Genomic DNA, 25,738 nt, shown 5'->3' with positions numbered 1-25,738 from the left:
ATAATAATAATAATAATAATAATAATAATAATAATAATAATAATAATAATAATAATAATAATAATAATAATAATAATAATAATAATAATAATAATAATAATAATAATAATAATAATAATAATAATAATAATAATAATAATAATAATAATAATAATAATAATAATAATAATAATAATAATAATAATAATAATAATAATAATAATAATAATAATAATAATAATAATAATAATAATAATAATAATAATAATATTAATAATGATAATAATAATAAAAGTTAAATAACATGCCAAATTCTTTCAGTCAAAGTTCGCAAAATACAAAAAGTTTAAATTCAAATGGACTTTAAACATTGTTTGTGTAGAAGAGCATTTTGATAAATGTAGTTTTCATAACAGAAATTTTTTTTAAACAAAAGCATTGCCCAAATTTTTCATCTTATGCAGTTTACTTTTTAGCACTTTTTCAAAATTTTGGAATAAAGTGCTTATTAGTTTCACTCTTTCCATTCGTCCGCGGAGCTGTTTACAAAACTTTTACGCCCTTTAAGATAAGTGCCTGAAATTTTACATATAAATTGATTTTTAATAGAAACTTATTTCTGTACAAGAAAATTTTTACCTATCTTCACTGAAGTATTTTGATATATAAATAAAAGTAACTTTAAGTGTATTAGATTGTTTTTAAAAGCGGAATTTTTATTTGTTTAGTTACAAATCATTAGTTTGATTGAACTTTATTTATTTTAAACTTACCACAGATTGATCAGTTGAAATTATGTTGCCTGGTTTGCTATCAACTTGATAAGTAAGTGTATCTAAATGACTTAGGCTCTTCGACTTCACCTGTAAAATTAAGAGAAGGTTTTTAATGATTTAAATGTAATGTATTTTCAAACTGCAGTTTTGCGGTAATAAATCTATTTAAAGCACAGTTGTGAAAGTTCACAATGCAAGTTAATTTGTCAATATATTGCAATAAATGTTTAAATATTAAATCAAGATAAAGTAAAAATTGAGTTTTGTATAAAAGTAACATTAATTAAGTTTTTAAATACATGAACATGAAATTTTTTCTTTCATTTGGTGCACAAGCTTTAAATAAAAAAATTCCTAAAATGTTATGATGATTTTGTATTACAAATAAGTTCCTGTACTTAAGATCATAAACATAATACGTATAGGTACCGACATATTAATAATGAATAAATTATAAATACAGTATACCATACTTTGTACGGTTAACTTGTATTCAAATACAATTAGAATTTTTAATAATTATAATAAGGGAGGTTATGTGATGGCAAAAAAATTTTGCATATCGAGTTTCAAGTGGGAACACAGTTCTCCATACTAGGTAAGCGTAAATAATCTATTTTTAGAGAGGTGTCGGTCTGTTGGTCTGTCGGCTAGTCTGTTTGTCTGGCGTATGTGCACGCGTTTATCTCAAGTTCGGCTGAACCAATTTTCATGAAATCTTATGTGTGAGTTTGTTTTGGCTATGTCACGCATTGATCAACTTTTGGGATATATTAGGCCAAGGAAACTGGACTTTTTTGAGGGCCAATTTTAAATTTTTGCCCGCATACAGAGAATTAAGCAACCAATTTCCTTGAAATGTAATATTTAAATTTGGAGTGTTAGAACAATGAACATACAAATTTTTGGAACGATCGGGGCTCAGAAACCAAACCGATTTCACATTTTCTACCATATCTACGAAACGGAATGATAGAATTTCGTGAAATTCGATATTCGAGCTGTGCTTGTTACCGAAACTAACTAGCGCGTTTTTCAAGGAATTCGTATGGAACTGTAATGCATTTAATATTGTTCTAAAACATTTCAATATTATCTCTTAAAAATTTCTTAATAACATTTTTATTTAGTTTCAAGAACATCTTTAATATCTAATTGCATTATACAAACCTAAATTAACCGTCATAAATTTAAATCCAAAAATAATCAGTGCAACAACATTTCCATAACTCAAAATAGAATGACATATAGACAAAATAAAATGAAATATATCAAATATCATAACCCATAATATATGGTTATAAACGTATTACCTTATTGACTTAAAGATATCTAACAAACAGAAAGGAAGTAAATATAAGTAAATGTAATAAGAATCTTATGTAAGTACTAACCTAGATATAAGTTTAAAATGTAACAAAGAAGAATGGTAAAAATATATCTATATATAGTATTGAATAAAAGAAGATCAGTACAGTTGTACGAGTCCATTAAAGTAAGAACCACTGGTTGTTTTATTTAATAAAGTTGGGTCAAACCAATGGTTTGTATTGTAGCACTTTTCTCTTCAACAATTAAAAATACTCCTTTTAAGTACAGTCTATGTATATCTACCACACTACTAAAAATACTTTCATTCATAAAGGAAACTATTTCTAGGATTGCATATATTTAAGATGATGCATACATGCAGTCTTTGAAATAAAGCAAAAATTAATATAAAGTGGGGTTAACATAACGCTGGATTTTAAGGGTTAATTGTGTGAATTAAGAAAAATAATTATATTTTTTATTGTCATGGAATTTACCGTTAGCTTTTTGTGTTTATAGAAATTTGGAAAAGCTTGCGCTTTCGGAAATATAAGGTGGCAAAAATTCAAATTTTACAAATTTCAAGAGGCAATAACTTGTGAAAGGGGGGAAGGTGGAACAAAATTTGAGGCTGGGGCTTGGAAGAAAAAGGAAATCAAAAATTTGGAAAAAAGTACTTTAGATAACGGTAAATTTGAACGGCCATTTAGTTTTTATAAAGTTTAACTATAGTATACTGCGGTAGGAGAAGCAACTCACTGCCTTTCTGCGTTTGCAAAATTTCAAAAATGCTTAAGGTTTCATTGCAACAAATAAAAATAGGGAGATAGGTAGATTTCAGCTTTCTATTTTAAAGGGTGTAGAAGTTTTGTAAACAGACACCCGGACAGACGGAAGGACGGATGGACGGATGAACGGACGGATGGACGGACAGAGTGAAACTAATAAGAAATTTTTTTTAAAAATTTTTTGGAAAAGTGCTAAAAATTAATATTGATGTCACATATAATAAACTGTATACTTTATATGGCGACCGTGGCCTTTGAATCTCGCGGATATATAAGAAAATAACAGTGATAAACATTATATTATCTCTATAAAATATGAACTATAAAAAAATATATATATGTATATATGTATCTAATTAAACTCTGACAATTTAATAAGCTAACCAGTAAATATAAAAAGTATAAAAATAAAAACAAAAATTAAAAATAAAATTAAATTGTATGTGGATACAATTCATAACATTATAGTTGAAAAAAAAATTAAAAATCTGATGCGATCAGCACATAACCGACCGCAATGTGTATTGTCTAGCTAAGTTAGTGTTACAGAATATTATAAAAATGCTTGTAAAGGCCCGTAGTAAACGCCCAATTGCTGACGAATGATTTCTTCCAAAACTTAGGAGGTTTCGCGGATACGAAATTTCAAGTAAATATGTTGAATATTTTCTTCATAATGATCAAAAATGTAAAACAGGCCTGCTAAAAGGTGCAGTTTCCGAGGCCTGATATAACGCCAAAGCTGATCAAACCGTGCCGTAATCGAAATAAAAAACTTAAAAATTTAAATAATTAAATGATAGTAATGGATAAAAATTCCATAACGATCCAAACTTCGGTGGTCATGCAGGACAAAAAAGGTTATATGCAAAACTAAGAAGCAATTATTATTGGAAAAGCATGTTTAAAGATGTAGTAAAATTTGTTAAAAATTGTGAAATATGTCAGAAAAATAAAATAATATTCAAGAATAAAGAACCTTTACAAATTACAGAAACCCCACAAAAATAAATATTCAGAAAACATAAATTTTCAACTGCTTACTAACATGAAACATTAGGTTCTATTGAAAGAAATCATAGAGTTTTAAATGAATATCTGAAGGCATATATAAATGAAAATAAAAATAATTGAGATGAATACCTATCCTGCTTTATTTATTGTCATAATATTACATAAAAAAAGTATTCAAAGGGAAATTCTCTCCATTTGAATTGATATATGGTCATACTCCCATAACCCCAGAATTTTTTAGATAATATTATTAATCCGGTATATACAATTTTAATAATTATTTTAAAGAAGTAAAGTTCAGATTACAAGTTATGTATTGAGAGGCTCAAAACCTCTTAAATAAATCAAAAGAATTAAATAAATTAATATACATATAATAGAAATATTAAAAATGCTGAATTCCAAATATATAACAAAATTTTATTAAAAAAAGAACAAAGGCGTAAGACCACAATATATTGGACTATTTATAATTACAGAAATAACCGGTTTAAACGTAAAAATAACAAATTGAAAGTTAAGAATAAAGTTTTTTAAGGAATGTAATCAAGTATTGCAACAGTTTATTTCATATTTGAAAATTGAATTGAAGAAACAATATTATAAAAGAAAACTTGATATACTAATTAATAGCACATTATAATAACATTATCAATTTAATTTATGTATCAATAAATGATAGCAACATTTAGGCATAAAAATTATTCATTTCACTATTGTTGAATACAAGGTTACGAGCAGTGTACCTGTAGTATAACAAGAATAATAATATGTAATAAATTTTATGTGCTTATTCGGTGTCATTAGCAAATTTTACTTTTTATTTCCTTTATCAATTATTTAAATTCATTATCATTACATTTATTAAATTTCATTAAACAGTTGAAATTTCTACAAGATGGTTAATTTAAAAAAAAAGATTAATTTGAAAACAAAAACGTTTATTAAAAAAATAAGGTCAATTTAAAAAAAAAATGGGTTAAATTGAAAATAAAAAATGTTTGTAATGAAAATAAAAAAGATTAATTGGAAAAACAATAAAGTTGGGTCAAACCAATGGTTTGTATTGTAGCACTTTTCCTTTCAACAAGTGAAACTTCTGCTTTTAAATACAGTCTATTTGCACCTACCACACTATTAAAATTATTTTCATTCATATACAAAACTATTTCTAGGATTGCATATATTTAGGATGACGCATATATGCAGTCTTTGAAATAATGCGAAAATTAATATAAAAAGGGGTTAACATAATGCTCGATTTTAAGGGTTAATTGTGTGAGTTAAAAAAATAATTATATTTTTTAGTTTTATGGAATTTACCGTTAGCTTTTTGCGTTTATAAAAATTTGAAAAAACTTACGGTTTCGGAAATATAAGGTGTCAAAAATTCAAATTTTTGAAATTTCAGGAGGCGATAACTAGAGAGGGGGTGGAGATGGAAAAAAATTTTCTTCTAACAAAATGAACTATTTGTTAATGTCTAAAAGCCCCTAAAATTTCAAAGTTCTACATTATGGGGTCTAGAAGAAAAACGAGATCAAAAATTTGGAAAAAAAGAACTTTAGATAACGGTAAATTTGAACGGCCATTTTGTTTTTCTAAAATTTAACTATAGTATACCGCGCTAGGGGAAACAATTCGCTGCCTTTCTGCGTTTGAAAAATTTCAAAAATGCTAATGGTTTCATTGCAACAAATATTTAAAAAAGGCCATTTTTAGGGTTTTGGGGGGGTATAACTTCTCGAGGGGGGGAGATAGGTAAAAATTTTGTTCTACGGAAATAAGTTTCTAGTGAAGATCTATTTACGTATGAAATTTCAGCTTTCTATCTTCAAGGGTGTAGAAGTTTTGTAAACAAAAAAAGTGTCCACGGACGGACGGACGGACGGACGGACAGAGTGAAACTAATAAGCACTTTTTTCAAAAAATTTTTTGAAAAAGTGCTGAAAAGGTTAGTTTCCAGTAAAAATAGTTTAATTTAATGACAAAATTGTTTATTTTAATGCCAAAATGGTTTAATTTAATGGAAAAATGCTATATAATAAACCGTATACATTATGGTTCAAAGCGAAATTCTACTAAGAGCCAAATGTACATTTTTCTAGGTATGTGAACTAAAAGCTTACTAGCTCTCTAAAAATTGGAGGAAAGAAGTGTTTAAGAGTCATTTTTATAATCTTCTGAACATTTTCACTCAACTGGACAACACACATTGCGGTCGGTTATGTGCTAACTATATCACATTTTTTTTAAATGATATTTGTGCATTTATAATAACGAATTGAGAGGTTTTAATATTTTGAATGTTTTGTTTCATAAAGTGTTAATTGCAAGTTACTAATTGCACAAATAATTATTACAAATTCAAAATACAAAAATTTATAAATTTTTTCTTAAGTATAGGTGTTGAAAACCATCGAGAAACAAAGATAGGCGGACCCAAACCGTCATCAGACCTATCAATAGTTGGACTTTAACCCAACCTAAAACACACTTTGGCGGTCATAAACCCAAAATTATTCAAACTAACCATTAGTTTTATTCTATCGTATTTTTAAGGCCATATTCCGTTACGGCGCAAGAAAGTGAGTTTTCTCTATATTTGTTTTCTAGTTATATTATTTTGTTCTGTACATGTTCTCTCCATCTGAATTTGACAACCAAATTTATACTTTGACACCACTCAAATTTTATTGTGATGATTGTGTACATTGATTTAGCCTTGTTTGTCCATGTATCTGTCCATTTAGTTTTATTGTTACCTGCTTCATGTAATTGTTTTATCGATCCTTCAACATTAGATCCTGCTGTCGGTATTGCCATATCATATTTACATATTTTGTCACGAACTCTTTTGCGGTTGAAAAATATCTTTCCAATTCGGGTTCTAGTCCTTCTCCTGGACCAGATGTAGTTCCTAAGATTATTTTAAATAGTTGCTGCTCTTCTCTGGCGCCCATCTTAAACGTAATTTTTAATAAGTCTTATTCTTCGGGCATTTTTCCGTCCGTGTGGAAGAAAGCTTTCATTAGGCCAATCCAGAAGAAAAACAATAAAAATGACGTGCAAAACCATCGTCCTATGGAATCGCCTAACTAAACAATTTAATTAGGCAATTCCTAAGGTTTTTGAGTTGATGGTATATGACAACATTTATTTCCAATGTATCCCATTCATTAGTGCGCGTCAGCATGGCTTCCTGAAAAAGAAATCCACAGTGACTAATCTAGTGGAAGCCACAACAATTTTCTCAAATAATATGGAAAATGGGTATCAGATTGACGTAATTTACACAGACTTTAGCAAAGCCTTTGACATACTACCACATGAAATTATTATTTTAAAATTGAAACTGTTAGGATTCCTTGACAACTTCTTAGCTTGGATAAAGTCATATGTCTCTGGCAGGACTTACAGAGTTTTCTTTCGTTCAGCAGTTTCCTCGCCTCTTTCGTCTAATTCCGGTGTACAGCAAGGTTCACTGCTGTTCATAATTTCAATTAATGATGTTGTTTTCATGCAAACGCACAGTGAGGTATTAATATATGCTGATGACATGAAAATTTAAAAAAAAATAAGCTCTAAAAATAATGCGTTGTGTCTTAAGAATGATCTTCAGATTGGCTGGTGCTCAAGTAACAACCTAAAAATCAATGTAAGTAAATGTGCACAAATGTACAACTCTAGGCAAAAACGGCCATTTTTTACAAACTATACTTTGAACGGCCTAGCTCTTAGTCGAGTTGATTCAATAATGAACCTGGGTGTTTACTTCGATAGCAAGTTATCATTCATAGACTACTACAATCATATCATATGCAGATCAAGCTCGATGTTAGGTTTCATTAAACGCTGGTCAAAGGAGTTTAATCATCCTTATGTCTTAAAATCCCTCTACACATGTCTGGTCCGTCCTCATCTTAAATATACTTCTCAAGTATGGTCACCCTATTACGATATACATATTAATAGGATTGAGTTTATTCAAAAAAATTTTTTGAGGTTCGCACTGCGCCTTTTTCCTTGGGAAGACCAATCATTCTCCCACCTTACGAGCACAAACTCAAATTAATTGACCTATCGACACTGGGTAAAAGACGTGATGTCGCGGATTTGTTATTCATTTTTCAGCTTATGAAAACTGACTTAATCTCCTCCAACATTTTGGATAAAATTGTGATTAATTCCAACCTTAGGTCTCGTTCCCCTGATCTTTTCATGGTTCCTTTTCATAGGACCAATTATGGACATGAACCTGTCAGCAGAATGCTGCGTTTATGCAACAAACACAGACTTGACTTTTCACTGATGAAAGACACGATGAAAAAGCTTATATTTATTTATAGTTAAGTATAACCCTTTTCTTTATTTTAACAAATTCTTGTTTTAGCTTTTCATTGTTTATATTCATATTTGATGGAATATTATTACTACTAAGTTTTATTTTGTATAATTTTTAAATTTAATTTTTAAGTCAAAAATTTGTTCTGTCTAAAAAATATGTATCTGTATAGGTATTCTTTAATTTTAAGTTATGTAAAATGTTTGAGCTAAACATAAATAAAATAAATAAATAAAGAAAGCAAATCCCTTCTTTAAAGCACATGTAATATAGAACCCAGAATACTGCTTCGAGGCAGACCAGGCTTGATTTCCCTTAGCGTGAATACCTCTTGTCCTATTTATTTCGAAAAATTGTGTCAGATAAATATGACTCAATTAACTCTACGAATTGCAAAGGTATGAATTTCTTGAGTTTAAAAATTATGCTGTCGTGTCAAACCTTATCGAACACCTGGCCCACGTCCAAAAATATTGTCAAACATATTTACCTTTCTTTTAAGCCTTTTCCACAGTATTTGTTATTCTGTGTACTTGGTGAGTTGTTGCGTGGGTTGTTTTAAAAACAAACTGATGGTTTACGATCAATTTTTTACCTTCTATCATCGGCATCAGCTTCGCTAACAACAATTTTTCAAAAAGTTCAAAATCCTTTTTTTAATTTTTCTTATTAAGGTTTCTGCTTTTTTCAATGATTTTTGTTAATTTATCCTTTAATTATTCTAGATACGGTAGCAATTTAGATACGTTAATTCCATATTTTACTGCCACTTTTTTTAGATTTTTGCTTCATTTGAATTTTTTTTAACAGTTTTATTTTTCCACTAATAGTCAAAGTTTTCAAATTTATATGACACATATTCAACATGTTTTATTTTATTCTTTTTCAAATATAGTTTGAAGAAGAATAAAATAAAAGTCGGGGATTGCATAAGTCTCAAAAATTAGTTATAACCTCCACGAGATGGCAGCTTGTTAATACATCCTAAAATGTAGCTAAAATAACTAAAGCAAAACACAAAACGAAAAATGGATAAGGTCAAAAAGAACAAAAAACTTACGGAACAGAGTTTCGGATGCCCAGAACTGGTACTTGGTGAGAGTGTGCGAGAGCGCTCCCACGGGTCGCCAGAATGCGACTGCTTTGAACTCATAGTGAATTCACAGGCTATGGTGCTAGATAATGCTACTGTGGACGTAAAAGACAGAGGTCATGAAAGCAACTCTAGTCCCTTTCAGAAAAGTAAAAAAGTTGGTAGATCAGATGTTAAATCTATTCGGTGTAGTATCCAGATTATGCCAGAAAATGATCTCCTGAGGGTAAAATAAATATAAACTGAGCCCATCAGCCGTAAAATGCATGATGAAGTTAATGTTCATAAGGCTAAAAATCTATCTTTAAAATCACTCCTGAATATAAAAATGACAAAATTATAAAACATTTATTTAGAAATATTATAACCATTGCAAGAGATAAATGTAGAACAACATATTCTGATAGCAGTGTGCTTACAGGTTTTGAAACTGATCCGGAAAAAGTTTCAATGAAAACCAGAGAATTATTCTTCTAGAATTATTTTTGAAATAAACGACAATGAGCCTGTTGCAATAAAAACAGATAATTATAACTCTGCTGAACAAAAGCTGAAACAATATAACGCACAAGATGTTAATGAAAGAAGACCTTCACCATCACATTTATTGGTATGGAAAATTATAAAAAAAAAACTCAAATTCTAATTGGTGATAATACGAAAAATTATAAAAGCGCACCTTTAAGTAATAATCTATGGACACTCAATACAAAAAGCAGTGATGACTAAAGCGCAATAGCAAAAAAATTTAATATTGAAAAAATTGAATGGTTTACATATGCGACAAAAAAAGATAGACCAATCAGAGTTATGCCAAGCGGTCTACAATGGTCTTGGGACATGAGGGATTTTGGAACCTTCATTAAAAATCAGGGCTATATTATACTAGCACAAGCAAGGTTTTGTGTATATCCTGTAAATATAAAAAAACAGATCTATCAATAATAAGGATCAACTGGTAGCCCAAAAACGGAAACTTCCGCTGTTCATGCTTGCATTTGATAAATGCGAAAAATTTAATATTTTTTTATATTATATATATAAAATTAGAGGTTTCTTAAATTTAGTAGTTAAGATCGAGTCAATCAAAAGAACTGGGAAAATAATACTTCAGTGAAAAAAGTGTTACGGATTTAACCACACCAAAAACTTTTGCAGAAAAACGTCAAGATGGGTTAAATGTGAAGAAATTCATCTTAGTGTGAACTGTACAGATATGAAAGATGCCCCTGCTGTTTGTGTAAATTTCAAGGGTGATAGCCACAGCCACAGAGGTGCACGTTACCAGCTTGTAACAGAGGTACCAGCTAGCTACAGAGACTGTATAATAGCAAAAGAACTGCAAAAGAAAAGAAACGTTGCTGCGAGACCACAAAGAAAAATTGTAATTCAAGCTCTTTTACTCAGCCAAAGAAACCTTGACTAATTCGACGTTGTAGAGCGGTCTAAGAATGGTAGCAAAATTAGTAGTTTGAAACCTACTGAAAGCATTGAAACGCCAAGAATAGTGCAATAAAAAACAAATAGACATATGCGGAAGTAGCTAAATACAATAATAATGATTACTTCAGTGATAAATTTAATATTAGTTCCTTAAAAAGGACATTGAATGTACTCACACTAGACGGATTAAAACTGAATGTAAATAAACTAATGTGTGATAGAATTCAAGTGATAGAAAATAAGTCAAACCAAATAATAAAAAGAAAATGACGATTGAAATAAGAGTTATAACCTGGAATGCAGATGGAATATTAAATTACACTCAAGAACTAAAGTACTTTCAACACAAAGAAAAAATTAACTTGGGACTAATATCTGAAATTCATTTTACTAAAGAAAGCTACATATATTAACATTAGGGCATATACTCCATATAATGCGGTACATCCTGAAAATAGGTTTAAAGGGGGGAGGACAAATATATTTATAAAAAAAGTAGACTATATACTAGATATAATCTAGCTATCAGATTGGCAATCAAAATAAGACTAACAAATTTATATTACAAGTGCAGAATGTGGTCCGAAACAACAAATTTTGCAAAGATAATAATAATGACATGTATTTGTATCCTGTTGAAATTAGAAATCTAATCAACCAGAAACAAAAGGCTCGGAAAATGTCGCAATAGTCACGGACCTCTTCGTATGAACTGAAATTAATCTAGTTGTCTAATGAGCTTAAAAAATTATTAAGAGGCAGGAAAAATGAAACAATGAAAAATTAACTTTCTAATCTATTAGCCAATAAAGACTCATATTACTTGCTATGGAAAGAAACAAAAAGAATGAAGAATCAAAAATTTCAAATTCCCTCTCCAAAAGAAAAGGACTCGACTTGGGTCATTTCAGATAAAATCAAAGCTATATACTTCGCAGACTACTTTAAAAATATATTTACGTCGCAACAAATAGCCGGAGAAAATGCTTGTACTCAAGCAAACCGTAATAACTTAACCTAAGTTAAATATCGGCGACTGAAACTTCACAAATAGACAAATAAACAACATTGCAATATACAGCATTGGTAATAAATAACCAACCAGTTAAAATTTCAAACGAAGCGAAATACTTGGGCATGACCCTGAACGCTAAGCTGAGCTGGAAAGCCCATATTAAAAAGAAAAAAGAAGAACTAAGCATCAAAATTAGAAAGCTCTATTGGATACTGGGAAAAAACTCGAAAGTGTAATTACACAACAAATTACTAGTTTACAAACAGACGATCAAACTAATCTGCATTTACAGCATTTAGCTCTGGGATTACACCAAGTAACTAAAAAATTAACTATAAAACTATTCAAACTTTTCTAAATAAAATCCTTCGAACAATAACTAATGCACCGTGGTATGTGAAGAACAACACGTTACACAGCGATTTAAATATACCTACAAATGAGGAACAAATAAAAAACTCTTCGATCAAACATTAAAAAGAATCCACTAAAATGGCAATATTCAAATTCGCAACATTTAAGAAAATAATGTAGTAGTCTCAAAAAATGCTCGATAGGTTTTACGAACTCGGTTGCAATCAAATAAGGAAGTTTAAAAAAATCCGCTACAATAAAACGAGTAAAAAAGTTTCAGTCGGTACAAACCGACTAAATAATACCCTGCATTTTAACAATCTGGGTTTAAAAATTTGTTCTTGAAATATCGAGAATTAGCTTTCATTGTGAAATGGCAATTACTCGAACCTGTCAAACCACTTTACTGATTTTATGTCTTACTTATAACTGTACACGACTGTTAAGTTTCATGAATCTAGCTTTAATAGTTTTTAAATATTTAAAATTTTCTTTTGGAGTTGTATGGCAGCTACCCGATCCTGTCAAGCTTTAATTTTATTTCAAATATTTAAAATAAACTTTTGGAGTTGTATGGCGGATAATATTTTCCGAATATAAGGAGAACGTAATTGGAAAATCCTTTACAAAATTTGATATTAATATCTTTATTAGTTTTTGAAATATTTAAAAAACGCCGTTAAATTGTATAGCACCCTACGTTGGTACATAAGAAACAACTTGCGAAAATTTGGTGCTGATTGCATTAGCCGTTTTTGAGTTATCGTGCGATCGGGTGAACGAACGGACGGACGGGCAGGTCTAAATCAACGCAGAATTTTCCACTGAGCAAGAATATACATGATCATATATATATGTCCATATCAGAGACGACTCCTTCAAGTGGTTACAAACTCCATACCAAAATGAATATACCCTTCACTATTATTTTTGACAACGCTGTATGCCAGCTGTTTATCAGTTATGAATTTAAAAGTAACAACTAATTATAGTAATTTAACAGAAAAAGTACCAAAAATATACATCCAAAACAAAAGAAAATGTGCACTTAAACGAATGAAAGTTCATATAAAAAATTTTTATTGATAAAATTTTTTTGCGCTTATGCATATAAAATTCTACAATTACGCGTATTGCACTTACCCGAGCTAATTCTTGAAAACTGTATAGGAATGGTACATGAATAATGAACTTTTCCGTACAAACAGCACGTACTTTGTTAAATTGCTATGTAATATATGTATGTACATACCTACATATATAGGTATATATTATTTAAATATGAACTTATTTTGCTGAAGATGTGTTAATAAAACCAAAAGCAATTTAAATTTGAAACGATTTTTACAATAAACTAAAGTTGAACTCAAAATTTTAATTTGGCAATACTCTGTTTTGAAGAGCGACCTACACCAATTTTTGATTTTAATATCTTTGCTTTCAATAAACAAAGAAAATTATGCTGTTAATTTTAAAATATGTTTAGTCCTGAAAATGCATAGTACAAACTATAAATTATTAATCAAATGAATATAAATATTTCACAGCTTTAAAGTAAAAAAATCTGATGTGGTCAGCACATAACCGACTGCAATGTGTATTGTCTACTTAAGTGAAAGTATTATGGAATATTGTAAAAATGCCTGTTGTATTTAACAATGCCTGTTTTTTCAATTTTTAGGGCATTAATAAGCTAACATACCTAGAAAAAAAGTAAATTTGGCTCTTGGCAGCGTTTCCGCTTGTGCTACACGAATTCCCTGAAATGCTCACCAGTTAGTTTCGGTAACAACCAGAACTTAAGTATCAAATTTGATCTGATATTTCCAAAAAAATTTATATATTCTTTGTTTTAATACCTCCTCGAATTTGAATATTAAATTTCAATGAAATCGGTTGATTATTTCTCTTTACATACGCAAAAATATATATTTGACCCGTAGTAAACGTCCAGTTGCTGAAACCTGATTTTTTCAAAAAGTTGGGAGAATATTTGCTTGCAGTTCCCAAGGGCTAAAATTTTCTCAAAAGCTGATCAATCCGTGCAATAGTCGAAACAAAATTACATATAAAACTTCATCAAAATCGGTTCAGTCGAACTTGAGATACACGCGTGCACACACAGACAGGCAAACCGACCGTCCGACACCTCTCTAAAAACAGTTTATTTACACATTCCTACTATGATGGAGTACGTTCCCACCGAAAACTCGATATGCAAAATTTGTTGCCATCACATAACCTCCCTTATTGTATGCAATTGCGGTCAGTAATTATAGTTACACGATAATCCTATAGTTATATTACAGGTTCCATAGAGTCTATACATATCGTATAGGTCGTAAATATAAATCGGTTTGAAGGCTGTTTTTTGTGTTCCACATGTCTTTCCTGATAGTTCGTTATTGCCCACATATTTTAACTTTAAAAGTATGTTCTAATATTTAGAAATAAATAATGAAAAGATCTTGATAAAACTAAAGATGAATATACAAATAAAGATGACAAATTGTATCACATTTGTAAAGATACTATTTAACTTCATATCTAATACGTAATTTCATGGAAAAATAGTTGTTATATTAATTACACTACATGTATGGAAAAGATCTATATTAGCACTTAAAATTAGTTTTAGCATATAAAGTCAATGTGCAACCATGTTGGCAACCATGTTGATTGCAAAAACAATCGTCTTTCATTTTCAAATATACCTAAAATAAAAGAAAAATAGTTTTCTGGATAATATTCATGTAAATTTATATTTTTGATCCCTAAATATATATATACGTATGTCTAATTATGTACAATTATTTACAAGATTTTAAATACATATTTGCAAGAAACACAAAATGAAAATCATGCATTTTTTTCAATGCAGAAATGATTGTTTATAAAAATCTAAATTTTAATAAAAACAGAGACAAAAAGTGTAAAGTAATACTAAATAAAAATTAATAATGAGCAATTTAAACAAAAGAAAAACGGTGAATGAAAACAAATACATAATTTGAAAAACAAAATTTTGCAGAAAATTAACAATATAAATCATTGAAAGCAAATCTTTTGAAACGTTTTCCGTACTCACATGTAGTTTGGCTGATGGAGGTGACACAACTAAGCAAATTCTCATGGTCGCTTTTAAAAATTCTTCCCTTTTTAAATTCAAATTTTTCGAAACTGGCAGAGATTCATGGCAATGTTTTGAAAAGGGGTTTAAATTTCTTTTGGATTTGCTTTGAGGTGAAAATTTTGTACTCATATTACTATAACTCTTAGTGCTCTTAGTATTATAGCTGGCTTCCTTTGCATACAAATTTTTATTTTCAACAGGAGAGTTGCACAGTGTTATCATTGTTTTATATTCATTAGAGGAACTTATCAAATTATTTTCTAACTTACAGTGACAAGACTGGGAACCCGTAAGTTTAGACATTGTATTTTCATGAGTTAACAATGTTGATAACACATTAGGGAATGTACTGCTTTCATTTAACTTTGAATCATCAACTACGTTTGACTTTTCAGAACTTTGGAAGCCTTCTTTAAAAGCATTCGAAAATAAAACATTCTCATCTAGTTCGCGATCGGTTGCATACCTATTTTTAAATATTTCCGGCAGAAATGGATTATTTGGAGATGTTTTTCGACATATATTCCCATGCGCTGGTAAATTTTTATCTGGTGATTGATTTCTTGGCAAATTCAATGGAGTAGTACACTGTGCAATTGGACTGGGTACTGTAGTTTCAAAACTTTTTACTTTCTCAAATTGCATTTGAAATGATCTTCGGGGTACCGGTGGCGGAATTGGTAGTTGGGGTGATGTTTGTGTTTCAAAACTTTTAATGGAATCATTGGATTTAAATACAAAATTTTGATATCGTTGGACAGGAGATGAAGGAGCCTCGATACTGCCACCTGTAAAACTTTCACCACTAAAACTGGTATTTGTTGACGTTACTTTTGTACTGGCAGATGTGCTTAAATCACTACCTAAAGGATCATCATAGTCCGCTAAATGCATCGGCGAACTATTATCGTCATTATTGTAAACAAAGCCAGATTTATCTTTAGCAGCTGCATTTGTTTCTGCATTTTGCGATGATGTAATTGTAACGAGTTGTTTTTGGGAATTATTATATTGCGCGGTCGACGTGCTGACCAATTCGTGATGTATTGAATGTGATGGCTGCTGTTGATAATATTGTGGTTGCTGATGTCCATTTTGACTACTACTATGAATTGTAATATCACTTATCTCACTGTCTATGTTCAAATTACTTAAAATGGAAAATTCATGATCATCACTATAGTAAGTTCCAGTACTTATGGTTCCCGTTATACTATTGAAATTACCACTACCTAAATCACTACTGCTAATATTGCTGGTGGCTTCAGAAAATGCACTGACGGTATCACTTTGATTGTTATCTACATTTAACAAAACATTGCTACATTTTACTATTGGGGTTATTCGATTTACTGAATCACTTAATGTTGAATTTACTTGATTACTTGTAAAACTTTTTCCATCTAATGCCTTTGACGTAATTTGTGTTTTTAAAGGTACTGTAGGTTTTGTTGTAGATGTCGTTGTGCTTTTGTCGTAAGAGTAATCAAATATTAAATCATTTGTGTTATTTTTTGATGTCAATAGTTCTTCAGTTTGTGCTTTTTCGACATAATTTTTTTTAAAGTTTGTTAATGATATATCACTAGCTATTGCCATGTGCTGTGAAAATGATGATGACATCGTAGATTGTGGTAACGTTTGAGTCGTAAGTAATAACATTGAATTGCTTTTGGTTTCGAAAATTTTGTCAGTAATAAATATATCAGGTGTGCGAATAAGTTTTCGTTGTTTTAATTTCAAACTTCTTGAAGGTTTTTTTAGATTTTCTGTATATGGGATATTATCACTTCTTTCCTTGAATAAATTTTCTAGTTTAACACTTTTACCCGATTCTTCTTTATACACTTCTACATGTTTGTGTGCTTTCTCAGTACTTCTTTCATCATTTTTATAGTCCGATTGAGGTATTTTATTAGTTTTGTCGTGTTTGTTATCGATCCTTTTGCTAATAGAATTTTTTTCCATAATGCGGGATTTTAATTTTATTTTTAAAAAATTTAAAAATTAAAAATTTTGGTTTATTTTAAAAGTACACATAGTCCATTCTTACATTTTTGTGTTTTATATCTGCATATGATTGCGAAAATTTCCTTTATTTACAATTTAAAGACAATCAAAGAATATTTTTTATGAATTTTTTATGATCTTGGGCATTGAGCACTAACAGCAGATGAAACTTGACCGAATTAATTATTGATTTTTCAATTAATAAAAACAATTAATTTTTATATAAAAACATGTACGTTTTTTTATTTTTTTTATTTTCATTTCTATGACTGAAAAGTATTTATTTTCATTACAGGATCATAGATCTGAAATTGAAAAATTTTAGTGTTAGTTGATTATATATATTTTTTAATTTTATTATAATGTGACTCCAATTTTTTTGCTTTTCCTATTTCATATTTTAAAAGAATTCAAAAGGTTTGCCAAGCCACTAATACTTGTAGGTAAATTAGAATAAAACAGTAAAAAATAATTTAATAAAAACTAATAACATATTTTTTCGATATTTATGTTACTCACGTAGTTTTTATTAAAGGCAATAAGAAAATCATTTATTTTGTAGAACGTTTATTAAAAGGTTTGGAAACATTTTTTTCCTTGCTAACTGTTAATGGTCTCTTCATTTTGTATTACAATTGGGTAGTTAACTTAAGATTAGTAATATTTTAAATATTACTATGTTATATAAAAAAATCTGATGTGATCAGCACATAACCGACCGCAATATGTATTCTCTAGTTAAGTGAAAGTATTACAGAATATTGTAAAAATGTCTATTAATACAATTATAAAAAACTTCTTTCCAATTTTGAGGACATTAGTAAGCTTATAGTTAACATACCTAGAAAAATGTAAATTTGGCTATTAGTAGAGTTTCACTTTGTGCTATCCAAATTCTCTGAAATGCTCGCCAGTTAGTTTCGGTAACAACCAGAACTCAAATATCAAATTTCAAAAAATTCCATCGACTCGTTCCGTAGATATGGTGAAAAATGTAAAATCGGCCCGCAGATCAGTTTTTGAGCCCTGATCTTTTCAAAAAAATTTATATATTCATTGTTTTAATACGAAGAATTTATATATTAAATTTCAATGAAATCGGTTTATTATTTCTCTTTATGTACGCAAAAATGCATATTTGGGCCATAGTTAACGTCCAGTTGCTTTTTTTCAAAAGTTAAGAGGTTTCGCGGACGGTCGAGTTGACCTTATATATAAAATTTCAAGTAAACCGGTTGAATATTTTCTTCAAAATGTTCAAAAATGTAAAACAGGCCCGCTAAAAAGTGCAGTTCCCGAGGCCTGATATATACCAAAAGTTGATCAATCCGTGCCACGATCGAAATAAACTTACATAAAAAATTTCATCAATATCGATTCAACCGAACTTGAGATACACGCGAGCACACACAGACCGACAGACCGACAGGTTGCTAAAAAAAGTTTACTTACACTTCCCTACTATGGAGAAGTGCATTCCCGCCGAAAACTCGATATGCAAAATTTGTTGTCATCACATAACCTACCTATTGTATACACAATACGGTCGGTAAAAATAGCCATACATTTCGTTTTTCGAAATAATTTTTGTTATCTATATTATATTACACAAGCTAAATTCGATGGTGCAACCATCGTGTATTTTCGCTTACATAGATATTCTTCAATCTTCATTTTCGGAAAAAAAACTTACTCTCTAACTCTCCCAACCTTTTAGGTATTTATATCACATCATAAACGGTACACAGATTTAATACAGAACTTTTTTTATTTTTCGCGTTATGTTTATTTTCTCATAAGTTTGATAAACCTGTTACGCAGCAGAAGCTATCATTGGTTTATTATACATTTTCTGCAAAATGAATGATATCGACAAAGGAATATAATTCGTGCATGAAGCATAACGTACATAAATTAAAGTAATACTCGAAAAAGATTTTTTTTTATATTTGGTTTTTCTATTAAACTTAAGTAATCAAAAAAGTTTTGCGGTTATTACATGCATTTAAATTATGTTATTACAAAAACGAGAAAAAATAGGGTTGACCGTGTCAAGTCTGTGATATCCGTACGAATTTGTTATCCTATGTGCGAATTAATATGTTATAGCTGACTATGGGACTACTACGACTTTAAGTCGTTGTCACATTACAGTACTGTGTTTTCAATATTTTCTTAGATATAACCAAACTACTGTTTAGTGGTAGGGCAGCTACCAGAAGGAGCCAAGCAATTTCAACGACTTTTATTAAACACATTGGCCCTACTAATATATTCACTTGTGCGAAATTTCAATACCAAAGCTTTTATATTTTCTAAGATATAGTCAAACAAATGTTAAAGTTGTATGACAGCTACACGAACCCCGATCATAACTAATTTAGACCATAACCCCGATCATAATAGTTTCCGTGAAATTTAATGTTTCAGGGTGCTAACACCATGAACTCATAAGTTTTTTGGGAATATCTGGGTCGGAAACCGAACCAGGGGCCGAAATTTTATTTGTTATCATATCTATGAAACTAATTGATGGAATTTCTTGAAATTAAAAAATTAAATGACGAACTTTTCATGGAATTTGGTTAGCGTAAAGTGAGCTACGGTAGGTTCGTCACCTACCTAGTAAAACTCAATGACGTCAGAAACTGATTCATGGTTACTTACAATAATCATGCACTAGCCCTATGTTCTTCCTAGGAACGAATTAGGACAAAAAAAAAGTGAGCTGAAATTGAATTTATGTATATTCTTTTAGGTATGATAACTAAAAGCCTGAAATTTGTGACAAGTACTTAAAAGGCATTTTAGTAGTTTTATGCAACATTTTTACTAAACTGTCTTGTGTTCAGTTGTATTGAACGTATTAGGTTTTTTTGTATGTAAATCAATATCTTGCAAAAAATATTAAAACATATTATGCTAGTTAATATTTTAAGTTTATATGGAACTTATTGCGTATATGACATCTGTATGTTTAGCTTCATTTCAATAAGAATTTATTTTTGTAGAGCATTCACACCAAATATGTGATTGTACAAGTACTAGAGCTAACCAACATAAAGAATTGAACTTTGTAATTTTTGGCACTTTTCAAAAAAAATTTTGAAAAGAAGTGCTTATTAGTTTCACTCTGTCCGTCCGTCTGTCCGTGTGTCTCTTTACAAAATTTCTATATCCTTGAAGATAGGAAGCAAAAATTTTATATGTACATAGATCTTTTTTAGAAACTTATTTCCGTAGAACAAAATTTTCACCTATCTCTGCCCCTCTAAAAGTTATACTCGTATCCCCTTAAACCCTAAAAATGGTATATTTTAACCACTTATTGCAGTGAAACAATAAGCATTTCTTAAATTTTGTAAAAGCTGAAAAATAATGGCTTGCTTCTTCTATTTCGGCATACAATTTTTAAAATTTGTTCCCATCTTCAACCCTTTTCAATTTATCAGCTCTCGAAATTTGTAAAAATTTAATATTTGGCATCCTTTATTTCCGAAACCACAAGCTCTTTCAAATTTGTAGAAACGCTAACGGCAAATTCTATGCCATTAAAAAACATATGTTAACACCTATGAGCATTATGTTAACACCTCTTCATATTAATTTTTCCTTTATTTCAAAGACTTCATAAATCATTCATTCTAAATATATGTAATACTAGAAATAATTTCGTTAATGAGTGAAAATAATTGTGTGGTAGGTATACATAGACTGTTTTTAAAAGAAGTATTTTCACTGGTTGAAGGGAAAAGTTCTGCAATACGATCCATTGGTTTGACCCAACTTTAATGTTTTGAAATTTAAGTTCATGTTCATTTCAAATTATTAGTCATTGAATGACTATAATATGCACTGCGGGTAATTTTTTATATAAGCTTATCTAAGTTTTAATTATCCTTACTTCACACAATCAATTACTAATGCATATACATTCATATTTTAACAAGTTGAGTTTCAATTTTTTACCTGTGATCAAATCTAAAATGCAAAAAATGGTGAAAATAAGAAAACTTATATACGTTGAAACATTGTTGAGCATACAAATAATTAAGTGACGCAGAGATAAATTTGATTTGTATGGAGAAAAAAAAAACTTGAAATTTTATAAAAAAACGTAAAATACTTAGTTTTTCTAATTTGTAGGCTTACACCTACAATGTAGGTTTGTGATACAAGAACTTAAAGTAAGTCGCTCGCAAGTGAGCATGGACTCTACGAAACCTTTTATATTTGCTCATGGGTTATACGATGGAACTCAACCTGTTAATTTTGTTTTAATGTTTTCAAAAATATTTGAAATTAGTGAAAAACAAAAACTAATTCAATTTAGACCGCAGCCTGAGCCATATAATGGTAAAAAAATCTTTTGACAAAGGATTATATTATATCTACCATCAAATCTAATTAATGTTATGTATAAATTATAAAGTCAACACATAAAATAATAAAAATAAAATGAAAAATGCATTTAATAAAATTATCTACTAAGTAATAAAAATAATAAAAAGTATTTAACAATATAATTTTTGAAAATCAAAATAAAAGTTAAGATTCCAAACCTGAAACATTCATTGATTTGTATTTGACAAAAGACATTTCTTTACTTTTTTCTTAGAGATTGACATATTGTCGATATTTTCCATTTCAGGTGGAAAGTTGTTATATCTTTTAAGGCGGAAAAACAATATTTATCTAGTGCCTCCAAAAGGCGTAAAAGGGGACCTGCGAAACGGTTGTCACAACTAACCATCCCCACAAAAGGTAAAGACTAATTCAAATTAGACCGCATCCTCCAAGTGTTTGAGGGTGTTTCCGACGCAGCACCCTCAAAAAAGAGCTCACTGGAGAGCAATGCTGAGAAATAGCTCCCGAGAACTTTTTTCAACAATGTCTGAAAAAAACCTCTTGCCGGGAGAAAGTGGTGCAAATCAAATACAATAGCTTATTTGATGCAAAAATAAATAGCTTATTTGATGCATGGTCTGCACCCTGATGAAAGGCTATCCGACGTATAGGTGGGGAAAATAGAAGTAGTCATCATGGACGAAATGGATACAGTTTCCGATTCTCATTCCTATTTACTGCACCGTCACAAAGAGATGGATCAGCCACTTGCAGTAATTGAGACACTAGGGATTAAATTACTACTGTCTGCAGTTAACTAAAACCCTGAGGTGGATGTAACATAGCTGTGTTGGACGGCGAGATTAATTCAAAAAAGCACATCTGTGTGACTTACTTCCCAAAAGATGAGACAACCGTTATTCTTTCAAGGGAAAAATTTATTTCAAGGACAGGAAAACAAAATGCCAACCTTAGAATGAGCTGAAGGACGGGAGGTACTCTACAACAAAAGGGAGTGCTGAGTTGCAAAGAAGGAGAAGAGAAAACCGGCAGAGGGAAAGTACACCGGAATGAAGGCAGAGAAGACCATACGGAAAACCCAAATAGAAACCTTTACTTAGAAGGCCTAAGTCCATAGACAAGAGCTGGAAAATGTAGTATAGCTGTGACGCGCATTCAAATAAATCTACAGTATGCCGGGGCATCTACGGATGTTCTGGCTCATAGATTTATGAAGGATTACATCGACAGCGCCCTTATCTAGTGTTTTTTGTATGCTCATCCTACCTCACGGGAAACTGAGTCCATCCAGACGAACAATTGCAGTATCTAGTAAACTTCTGTGGAAGGAGAATGTTCCAATTGATAAAACGAAGTGAAGGCAATGTCCGTCTAGGGAAGCAGTGATATAAATAAAAGGCAATAAGCACATATTCATAAATGCGATTTGAAAAGAGGTTCTTGACATCACTCTCACTAGGATTGGTGGATGGCGTGCCTCAAATGACACATCCATGTCCTGCCATAGGCAGATTAGGTTTCACATTTTGGTCTCTGAGGACTTGGCAAAAAAAGTATATCAGGTGCCTCAACCCACTGATGGCAGTCAATCCGAAATTCTCCTCATGCATGGGGTTGGTTCCATGCCCGTTATCAGGATGATGGGGAATATCGAAGTGCTCAACGAGGCCCTGACGCCGGGTATCACTGATGAGCTGCCCCGTCAAGTCAAGACGGAACGATAGAAAGTGCACCTGTTAGAATGAGGAGATTTCACGCTTTAGACTAAGGACCAGCAAGCTCTTCAATAAGCCCAATGCATCAGGTCCTTAAGAGGAGTATAAACCCTCACCCATGAGATAAAATAGAGAAATAAAGAAAGCGAAAGGAAACTTATAGAGGATGTTTTGCAAGGGTATAGATGGGAAGGTTTTTCGAAATCACTCGAATGTGATTATTGAACCGAAGACATCTTAGCCCAGGAGAGATAGTTGGCAACGGTCCCATTTAGTTTTCACGATGGATATGATTGGGGAGCTGATTTGTCAGACCTTTCAAATCTTCATATGATGCCGATATATATCTTGCCTTTCTGCAAAGGAGTTTCCAAAACATCGTTAGGGCGTTATTTGAAATTTTTCGTACGAGTTACGTATGGGGTTACATTCCTCAAGAACGAGGGGGAGGGCCTGGGGAACGTATTTTTCGAAGGCAGAAGAGTTCAGTTTTCAGTTTTTTATTGTTTCGATCAGTTTTTTATTGAAAACAATGGAAAAGGTAGATGACAAATTAAATGGATTTGGGAAGTCTTCTTAGCCTAATCTGTAAGTTTTACTTTTTTGGTGCAAGTTCTTTTTTGCAATGCTACTTTCATATTTACGATGCTTGGTGCCAGCGTAATTTCTTTTGGTGTTGCTGCTTCTAAATTAAAAAAAATTTTTTAAATATGCAGTGTCTTTGACAAGAAAATACATATATTGCTTTGCGTATTACCAACTCTAAAGAATATTAAAATAGATGAAAAAAAGTTATGTAAAAAAAAATTCTATTTAAAATATTTAACTTTAATTTTATTTATTATTTAAAAAAATAATTGAATAAACTAAAACAAGAAGGCAAATAAAAGTGATTACATTATAGCTAGTTTTATTACAGATTATAGAAAGCAAATCATAGTAAATGAAAGTAAAAAGAAAAGTACAAAATACAAAGAAGCCATTGACCAGAAATATGTATAAATTTTGTTAAACTTTGATTTATGTCTTGTATCTAGCGTATAAATAGAATAACGTTTTTTAATTTGTAAATATTTACCACTTACATAATATATTTATTTACATTACAATTTTCCAAAAAATTTTATTGACTGTAACGCGCAATCAATAATTTTCTTTTAATATTATATTATGGCCGCACTTTCTTTTTTTCCACCGAAAATTTTATTATTATTTATTTATTATATTTACGTTTTTTTATTCTGAAAACAAAAAAAAAATTTTTTTATAGTTTTGAGAAATTGTCTAACGAAACATTCAAGTACACCAAGTATCAAATTACCAAATATTCCCTAGCAACCACAATCAAAATGAAATATTGAAAAATTAGTATGATTATTTGTAGAGATTTTTTTTTAAAATTCAAATTTTCGTTAAATTACTTAATGTATAAAATAAAAAACATCTGTTCTAATAAAATTTTAACAATTTTGATTGTACATTTTATATTCAAAGTTCACTTTGAATAAATTCAAAGATTCCGCGAGGTGAAAAATATTATTGCTCTTTGGCTTACGCTGGCAACAATTTTTTATATTGCAACATATAAAATATAAAGTCTGTCTGGTACCTATAAGAAAGTTTTTAAACCTTACAAAGTTTTTGCATGCAATGTGTCTGGGATAATACTTTTTGAACAAAAATGAGAGAAAATGACGAAATTCTCAGTTTCTCAATGTTTAAAGTTTTTCCAAGTTTTGTAAAGTAAAATTTAGTGTTTTAAAAACTTTTAAATTCTTACATCTGTCGAAACATATGTTTTCTTGGTTATGTCAAAAGGTTTTATTTTAACGCTTTAAAAATTGGAAAGGGTGATTTGAGTTTAATTTTAACTTAAGTTTCAAATTTCAAAGTAAATAAAAATTTTATTATGCATGTTATGAATTGAATTTAAAATTCTTAGCATTATGGTAACGATGACCTCCATCGTTAGCATTTTCACTGGTGGGGATGACTTTATTTGGTAAATATGCATGCGTATATAAAAAAAATTGGTATATGTAGCACTAGTAGATTAAATTTACCGCTTTTGCGAATTATATTAAACATTTTGCGAATGGAATTAAACTTTTTGCGAAAAGAATTAAATCTTTAGCGAAACAAATTAAACTTTTACGAATTAAATTAAACCATCTGAGAATTGAATTCAATCTTTTGAGGAATAAATTAAGCTTTTTTTTAATTAAACCGTTTTCAAATAAAATTAAACTTAAAAAAAAACACATGAAAATCAATAAAATTTAAACGAGTTCAACACATACATAAGTGTTTATGTCACATGTTTAAACGGTTGTCGTTATCAATATTGAAATATTTTTTCATTAGCTTTAGAATTTCCTGTTACCATTTGCAAAA

At 30.0% G+C, this 25,738-nt stretch overlaps 1 protein-coding gene across 1 annotated transcript; it reads right to left on the bottom strand.

Annotated features, from left to right (window-relative positions):
* Positions 1 to 752: 752 nt before the first annotated feature.
* LOC129617024 (uncharacterized) lies at positions 753 to 17,548 on the bottom strand (the record flags this gene model as incomplete). Its single annotated transcript, XM_055532477.1, has 2 exons — positions 15,207 to 17,548; positions 753 to 842 (listed from the first exon to the last, which is right to left on the bottom strand). Coding segments are annotated over exons 1-2 (2,103 nt in total), but the record flags the coding sequence as incomplete, so codon positions are not given.
* Between the last annotated feature and the right edge of the window lie 8,190 nt (positions 17,549 to 25,738).

Source organism: Condylostylus longicornis, unplaced genomic scaffold (assembly GCF_029603195.1).
Source record: "Condylostylus longicornis isolate FDR11 unplaced genomic scaffold, ASM2960319v2 ptg000373l, whole genome shotgun sequence".
In the NCBI taxonomy this organism is placed as follows: Eukaryota; Metazoa; Arthropoda; class Insecta; order Diptera; family Dolichopodidae; genus Condylostylus; species Condylostylus longicornis.
Note: the sequence above shows the minus strand (reverse complement) of the source record. Positions and strands in the feature narration are given on the sequence as shown.